Below are 8,584 nucleotides of genomic sequence, written 5' to 3' on the forward strand. Positions count from 1 at the left end.
GGCCTACAAACCTGACTCAGTTACAGCAGCTCTGTCAGGAGGAATGGGCCAACATTCACGCAACTTATTGTGGGAAGCTTGTGGAAGGCTACCCAAAACGTTTGACCCAAGTTAAACAATTTAAAGGCAATGCTACCAAATACTGATTGAGTGTATGTAAACTTCTGACCCACTGGGAATGTGATAAAATAAATAAAATCTGAAATAAATCATTCTCTCTACTATTATTCTGACATTTCACATTCTTAAAATAAAGTGGTGATCCTAACTGACCTAAGACAGGGAATTTTTACTAGTATTAAATGTCAGGAATTGTGAAAAACTGAGTTTAAATGTAGTTGGCTAAGGTGTATGTAAACTTCCGACTTCAGCTGTAGATGAAGAGCTGGTGGAGTATGTTTATGTTAAATGTTTATGGCCTGGCTAGGAGACAGGGGGAAGGTGTAGTTAAGCACAGGGATTACACATGTATCTCACAGGATACACGGCCTGCCCTGTCCCATGCTGCTTTTAATTATGCATGTTGTGCTGTTGGGTTTTATGACGTCAGCACCATACATTTATAGATGTAATTAGTGGTTAGAGTGGGGAGATGGTGTGTGTAATTAGAGAGGTGATGAGTGATTGAATACGAGTGTATGCATATGCATGTGTTGTTGTTCCTTGTAATGAGTGTTGAGAGTTTGGCTGAATTCGAAAAAGCAGTTAATTGTTTTTGGTTCTGAACACACTGGGGAGAAGACAGTGTTCTACAGGATTCTGGGAAATGTCATCTACCCTCGATGGATTAGCAGAACTAACTCCTTCTCGGAGCCCTGTGGAGCCCAGTGTTCTCTTGGTTGAAGACACACAGAATTTGGGAACAGGGTTCCTAATGGGTCTCAGGTTGGGGACTGAGCCACTGGATGAGGAACAGAAGTCCAGGTGAGTCTTGGTCCAGACTTATAGGTGGTATATTTAGAGGATTGACAAAGCAGTTTGACAAAGAGTCAAGAAGAATGAAGGATCTCATGACTGACTTCTCAGTAGAACCATGAAATTGTACATTCCTCCAGGTGAGGGACACACATTGGTGGTAGATGAGGTGAGTTACTATGGAAAGCGCTTGGAGTAGCTCAGTTGGTAGAAATGTGCTATATAAATCCAATCCCTTATTATTATTGGTTCAGAAATCTCCCGCCCTCCCTAAGAACACCATTCTAAAAGCAGATAGTTGTTGGGGCGCTGGAGTCCTCATCACAAACAGGCATGACGGTTCTAGATTTGTCCATGGGTCTAGCCTATACTCTCAGGTTCTAGAGTTCTGTTGGGCTCTAAGGGCTCCACTACTTGCAAATGAAGGCCAGGGCTCGGTCCATGGGTCGGGCCTGGACTTATAGATGCTACAAAGGTGCAGGTTCTTCTAATTTACAAGTTCTAGGATTCCACTCCTCACAGCTGTCGACTCACAGGTGCAGAAACTTTCTCAAGGAGACAGAGTTCTAAAGTTAAATATATATTTTTTTAAAGGTATTTTTCCCAGCTCAGCTGCACTCCTCACAGTTGCAGGCGAGGATGTAGCGGTAGGTTGCTGTGATGCGGGTCCCTCCGGCGCAGCGGAGCCTCACAGCCTTCAGCTTGGAGGTGTGGGGCTTGCAGCAGAAACAGGTACTCTTGAAGGGCTGCTTCAACACAGAGCTGAAGGAGATGAGAGGGTCGGAGCGGGACGTGTGGCTGCAGTGCCCCTCGCACCGAGCTAGCAACACCATCTGGAGAGGAGAGGAGAGGAGAGGAGAGGAGAGGAGAGGAGAGGAGAGGAGAGGAGAGAGGAGAGGAGAGGAGAGGAGAGGAGAGGAGAGAAAACATACATGAGTTCTTCAAGGGAGTTTAGAAAACAATAAAGTTATGTTAACCTGTCGAAAGAGCTGTAGTCTATATAGTCACTTTGTATTCTCTAGTGTAATCTAAAGCCTGCAGTCTGACTCAATCTGTGGCCTGGCACATGCAGTAATAGGAGTTAGGCTAGTCTGTCTCACTGTTAACACTGAAAGCTCTGAGTTAGTCTCTCACACACACACACACACACACTCACATGTAAATCACATGAGTAACCTCGCCTGAGACCTGAAGACTTGTGTTAGCTCCCTGAACGCTTTGTAGTGTAACAGCAATGACACACCCGGTATCATCGCCCTAATTTGTGATGTTGTTTGTTCTAATGGCTCAGCCTCCCCACTGTGTGTCTGTCAGAGGAACACAACATGGATGACCCATTTCACTGTGTGCATAGCTACACAACATGGATGACCTGTTTCACTGTTTTCCTAGCTACACAACATGGATGACCTGTTTCACTGTGTTCATAGCTACACAACATGGATGACCTGTTTCACTGTGTTTCTAGCTACACAACATGGATGACCTGTTTCACTGTGTTCATAGCTACACAACATGGATGACCTGTTTCACTGTGTTCATAGCTACACAACATGGATGACCTGTTTCACTGTGTTTCTAGCTACACAACATGGATGACCCATTTCACTGTGTTCCTAGCTACACAACATGGATGACCTGTTTCATGTGTTCATAGCTACACAACATGGATTACCTGTTTCACTGTGTTCCTAGCCACACAACATGGATGACCTGTTTCACTGTGTTCATAGCTACACAACATGGATGACCTGTTTCACTGTGTTCATAGCTGATCCTCATCTAGAGGTGATGGTCTGCCTGCAATGTGACCACTTTCCATTGCACACACACACACACACACACACACACACACACACACACACACACACACACACCACTGTAAGTGGACTCCTGTGTCATGTCCCCTGTCAACTGCCTCGTGTCTCTCTAACAATAGCTAGGGCCAGGGGATATAAACAAAAGTTAAAAAAGCAATAAAAAATGAACAGTAAACATTACACTCGCAGAAGTTCCAAAAGAATAAAGACATTTCAAATGTCATATTATGTCTATATACAGTGTTGTAACGATGTGCAAATAGTTAAAGTGCAAAAGGGAAAATAAATAAACATAAATATAGGTTGTATTTACAATGGTGTTTGTTCTTCACTGGTTGCCCTTTTCTTGTGGAAACAGGTCACAAATCTTGCTGCTGTGACGGCACAATGTCCTGTTTCACCAAGTAGATATGGGAATTTATCCAAATTGGATTTGTTTTTTGAATTCTTTGTGGGTCTGTGTAATCTGAGTCTCTAATATGGTCACACATTTGACAGGAGGTTAGGAAGTGCAGCTCAGTTTCCAATTCATTTTGTGGGCAGTGTGCACATAGCCTGTCTTCTCTTGAGAGCCAGGTCTGGCTATGGCGGCCTTTCTCAATAGCAAGGCTATGCTCACTGAGTCTGTACATAGTCAAAGATTTCCTTAAGTTTGGGCCAGTCACAGTGGTCAGGTATTCTGCCACTGTGTACTCTCTGTTTAGGGCCAAATAGCATTCCAGTTTGCTCTGTTTTTTTGTAAATTCTTTCCAATTTGTCAAGTAATTCTCTTTTTGTTTTCTTATGATTTGGTTGGGTCTAATTGTGTTTCTGTCCTGGGGCTCTGTGGGGTCTGTTTGTGTTTGTGAACAGAGCCCAAGGACCAGAGGTTCATCTCTCTGTAGGTGATGGCTTTGTTATGGAAGGTTTGGGAATCGCTTCCTTTAAGGTGGTTGTAGAATTTAACGGCTATTTTCTGGATTTTGATAATTAGCGGGTATCGGCCTAATTCTGCTCTGCATGCATTATTTGGTGTTTTACGTTGTACACAGAGGATATTTTTGCAGAATTCTGCATGCAGAGTCTCAATTTGGCGTTTGCCCCTTTTTGTGAATTATTGGTTGGTGAGTGGACCCCAGACCTCACAACCATAAAAGGCAATGGGTTCTATAACTGATTCAAGTATTTTTAGCCAGATCCTAAATCATATGTCAAATTTGATGTTTTATGCCCTTCTTGCCTTGTCTCTCAGATCGTTCACAGCTTTGTGGAAGTTACCTGTGGCGCTGATGTGACTCTCTCTGACTCTCTCTGTCTCTCTCTCTGACTCTCTCTGTGTCTCTCTCTCTGACTCTCTCTCTGTCTCTCTCTCTCTGTCTCTCTGACTTTCTCGCTCTCACCGACCCTCTCTCTGACTCTTTCTCTCTCTGACTCTCGCTCTCTCTGACTCTCTCTCTGACTCTCTCTGACTCTCTCTCTCTGACTCTGACTCTCTCTCTACCTTTGGCTAAAGCCTGTCTCTGGCCAGGGTATATGACACATACACACACACACACACACACACACTTGTTGGCGATGACTGCAAGGGAGTTGGCAGCCACTTTAGGAACATGTGTCTTCCTTCTGAGGACTAGAAGATGAGCTATCAGCTAGGAAGTGTTTTAGTATTTTCACAGAGAGAGGTTGGGAGGTGAGGGCTTTGTGTCAGTGTTTGTTGGAGGGGAAGAGAAGAGGGGAGATAAGGAGAGGGAAAAGAGGGGAGAAGAGGAGAAAAGAGGAGATGAGAGGAGAGGAGAGGAGAGGAGAGGAGAGGAGAGGAGAGGAGAGGAGAGGAGAGGAGAGGAGAGGAGAGGAGAGGGGGAGAAGGGTCTCGAGATTGGGAACAGCATGGCAAGATGACAACAGCTGGGCACTCACCCAACCACCCACTTACAGACACACAAACACCTGCACACATGTATGCACAGTTGCAAACACTTACAGACGCGTCAACAGTCAGGCACACACACACACACACACACACACAAACAACTACAGCCCTGCATGTAGGAAATGGACTCATGGTGGGAGGGAGAGGGGGAAGAATAGAAAGACAGAATGACAGCCCCCCTCCATTAACAGTCCCCTGTGAGGGATCACTTACACTCATTTAATCTCGTTTACATCAGGAACTGTCACTCACTACTACACATCCCCAGTGTCACTCATCACTACAGATCCCCAGTGCTGTCCTGTCTACATGCCTTATATTATGCCTCAGGGAGGGAAAGAGAAACTAACTCTCTCCTCATTTTTTTAAATGTTCCCTTTTTTTAACTAGGCAAGTCAGTCAAGAACAAATTCTTATTTACAATGACGGCCTACCCCGGCCAAACCCTAAGCCAGACGACGTCGGGCCAATTGTGCGCCGCCCTATGGGACTCCCAATCACAGCCGGATGTGATTCAGCCTGGATTTGAACCAGGGGCTGTAGTGACGCCTCCTGCACTGAGATGCAGTGCCTTAGACCGCTATGCCACTTGGGAGGGTTACTAGGGTTACTCCTGTTTGCCAGAATCTTTTTCCAGTCTCTCCACCCTTCTTCTTTCTCTCTTTCTATTAGACCTCTCTCTCTCACCTCTCTTTCCGTCTTTCTCTTTCTCCACTCTCTTCCCTCTCTCCGTCTCTATCTCTCCCTCCTCTCTTTATCTCTGCCTTCCCCATCTCTCTCACTCTCTGTCTGGTCTAGGTGAGTCACACTGCTGTTGAGTGAGGTGTTGGATGTGGGCCACACTGCAGACATTTGCTGCTCTCTCTCTCTGTGGGGGCTTGTTTTATTTTTGTCTGGGTTGAGGAACTCACAGAGACAGTGAGAGACAGAGGGAGAGACAGAGAGAGAAAGAGAGAGACAGTGAAAGAGAGGGACATACAGAGACAGTGAGAGGGACAGATAGACAGAGAAGGAAAGAGTGAAAAATACCAGCTCACTACTCATTAGAGAGAGTTCCCTGTCTGTAGTCCCAGGGGTCTGCTTTGGAGGTTTGGGGCAGATCTCTGTTCTGATATTTCTCATGTAAAAGCTCCTGCTCCTTTGTCAGCTGGACTGGCCCTGTTATCTTAAACAGCTTCTTAGCAGGAAGACTAGGGGTGGATGACTGGATTGGCTTACTGTGTGTGTGTGTGTGTGTGTGTGTGTGTGTGTGTGTGTGTGTGTGCATACGTGTTTGTTTTGATTTACAGGAAGGTCTGACCTTCTTTATCATTAGGTATCTGCTAGTGTATCGTTGTCTGCTCGTGAAAGAGTGTGTGTGTACATTCTAATGTGTGTGTGTGTGTGTGGGGGGGGGGTTAGGGTTAGGGTTAGGGGGGGCACATTCAGCTGACTTACATTGGAGTTGCACTTGTAGATGGAGTGTGTGATGGTCTCCACGAAGTGATGCCTCATACAGCGGTCTGGTTCTGTGTCTCCATGGTGTGTGCTGTGTCCGCTCTCCGTCTTACTGCTGCTGGCCTGCACTACCACCACTAGGGGGCAGAAGACCAGCAACAGCAGCAGCCCTGAGGGGGGAGAAAGGGGGGCTGGGGGCCGCATACTGGTGCCAGGGAGGGCTGGCTGGGAAGTGGGAAGGGTGTAGGGAGTAGGGGGTAAAGTCAAAGTGGCATGGAGGAATTTCAGAGGGAGACACACAGAGGGTGAGAGAGGGACACCCTCTTTCTTTCTCCCTGTCCACTCCTTTTTATGCCTCTCTGTTTGTCTGTTTGCATCTCTTCTCACTGGGAGTGACTTTTTTCTCTCTGTTTCGGTTTTTTATTCTCTTTACTGATGTGATGGAGTGAGGCTTTCCCTGCTTCTCTTTCTATAATGGCAGTGTAAACCCCAATGTGCTGTCATTACTCCATTTTTTTTAGGAAACCTGTTGCACTTAATATGTCTGAGTAGCCTACAGTTACTTAAAATTATTTTGTAGTCGTTACTCAAACCAATAGAGTCACTGTGACCCTGTAGGACATGTGTCAAACTCATTCCACGTTGGGCCCGAGTGTCTGCGGGTTTTTGCTCCTCCCTTGTACTTGATTGATGAATTAAGATCACTAATTAGTGGTTGTCTAGGGCTTAATTGAAAGGAACAACTACTCATTCCATGCAGACACTAAGCCCTCCATGGAATGAGTTCGACACCCCTGCTGTAGGGGTCCAGATTTGAGTTGTATCAGCTTGAACATTTTGAGAAACGCCCCAGCTAAGCTACGCCTCCAATATAATTTCTCAGTGTGACTTGTCTTTTCGAGTGAATTGTTGGCTTACCACCCATGACTGTATTTGTTAGTGACAGAGACATGGTTTTCAGTTCTGTGGCCTTCACCAAACAAGTTCCTAAGTGAACGTTGTCATTAAACTCTTTATGACAATACATTACATAGCTTATAAGGCCTTATTTTGAGGCCTATCTTCACCCTAATACAGTGGCCTGAAACTCATGGTTTACAAGCCAAATCAGGCCTACAAGTAGGGTTGCATAATTCTGCTAACTTTCCCCACATTTTCAGGAATCAGCCAACCAGGATTTCTGAAATACATGGGAAATTTACGAGACTTTTTCAATCCTACCTGCAAGTCACATTATGCTGGCTTGCAAAGTGATGTGCCATTCCTATTGGAATCCTGAGCTTTGTTATCAAAAAGTTAGCATTCTTATTCACCCGCAACCAGCATTTTTAATGACTGCTAGGGTTAAGAACTGTATGATGAGACTACCTAAGCCATTTAAACTGGAACAACCATTTCAGTAACGGGTGCAAAAACATTTACCTAAATGATTTGATTAGTTTACAAAAATGTATGTTATTTATCTTTGTGTAGCATAAGATTAATCTATCATTCAATGTACATGCAAAAACACAGATATTTAGAACATTCCCAAAAATATGCCTGCAGTAGAGCATGCTGGGTAAAACATTTCCTTTGTTATCATAACTTTTTTTTAAAATAGAGTTGATGTGACTTTGAGTCAGATCCACATAAACATTTGAAGTAATAATGACTTTTCATCAACTTTGAGTTCAACTTACTAGAAGTATTTGAGTTCAAAATGCGTTAGGGTTTACAGTGGGTGTTGGTGTGGAGCTCCTAGCCTTGGCCCAGGGTGCTGCTGGGAGGAGGGAGGCTGGTCTGTGGATCCTCCTAGCCTTGGCCCAGGGTGCTGCTGGGGGGGGAGGGAGGCTGGTCTGTGGATCCTCCTAGCCTTGGCCCAGGGTGCTGCTGGGGGGGAGGGATGCAGGTCTGTGGATCCTCCTAGCCTTGGCCCAGGGTACTGCTGGGGGGGAGGTAAGCTCTTCTGTTGGTCCTCTTCCTGGACCTCTCCATCTCTCCTGTCTATTGGTCTGGATCTGGGAAGAGAGGGAGAGAAAGACGGGAGGAGAGGTGGGTCATCTCTATTTTCTGAAGCCCTTTTCTCAAACTAAGATATTAAGGTGAAAAATACTTTGTGGTTTATATAATTCCCCTCTAATCAGGGAATGATTCAGACCTGGGACACTAGGTGAGTAGAATCCCTGGCCAATCAGTGGTATGAATTAATACATTTACAGAAGAGCTCCGGACCTTTGTGTTTTTCTCTGGCTCCTTATGGCTTGTGGGTAGAAGCTGTTTAGAAGCCTCCTGGATCCTAGATTTGGCGCTCCAGTACCGCCTGCCGTGCGATAGCAGAGAGAACAGTCCATGACGAGAGTGGCTGGAGTGTTGACAATTTTTTGGGCCTTCCTCTGACATGAGGATGATGATGATGACGATGATAAATATGACTACGACGATAACGATGACTACAATGATAACTATGACAACTATGATAACTATGGAAACGATGACAACGATAACACCAGTTGCTATGCCA

The 8,584-nt window shown here is 45.3% G+C and overlaps 1 protein-coding gene across 2 annotated transcripts; it reads right to left on the reverse strand.

Annotated features, from left to right (window-relative positions):
• Nucleotides 1-238: 238 nt before the first annotated feature.
• On the reverse strand, nt 239-8,287 carry LOC106586792 (norrin-like). Of its 2 annotated transcripts, XM_014174450.2 has the most exons (3): nt 7,764-8,287; nt 6,082-6,306; nt 239-1,748 (listed from the first exon to the last, which is right to left on the reverse strand). In XM_014174450.2, the coding sequence occupies exons 2-3, from the start codon at nt 6,283-6,285 to the stop codon at nt 1,524-1,526; spliced, it is 429 nt and encodes a 142-aa protein (XP_014029925.1). In that variant the 5' UTR covers nt 6,286-6,306; nt 7,764-8,287; the 3' UTR covers nt 239-1,523. The 2 variants fall into 2 exon arrangements, with proteins under 2 accessions (XP_014029925.1, XP_014029926.1); XM_014174451.2 differs by lacking the exon at nt 7,764-8,287 and having other exon boundaries at nt 6,082-7,748.
• Nucleotides 8,288-8,584: the final 297 nt, after the last annotated feature.

Source organism: Salmo salar, chromosome ssa25, assembly GCF_905237065.1.
Source record: "Salmo salar chromosome ssa25, Ssal_v3.1, whole genome shotgun sequence".
In the NCBI taxonomy this organism is placed as follows: Eukaryota; Metazoa; Chordata; class Actinopteri; order Salmoniformes; family Salmonidae; genus Salmo; species Salmo salar.

What these genes read in the sequence shown, in the direction of transcription:
- LOC106586792 (XM_014174450.2), bottom strand. Translation starts at nt 6,285, where the DNA reads ATGCGGCCCCCAGCCCCCCTTTCTCCCCCCTCAGGGCTGCTGCTGTTG. An exon ending in TCTACAAGTGCAACTCCAAT is followed by an intron (nt 1,749 to 6,081) that starts GTAAGTCAGCTG and finishes TCTCCTCTCCAG; the next exon opens with ATGGTGTTGCTAGCTCGGTG.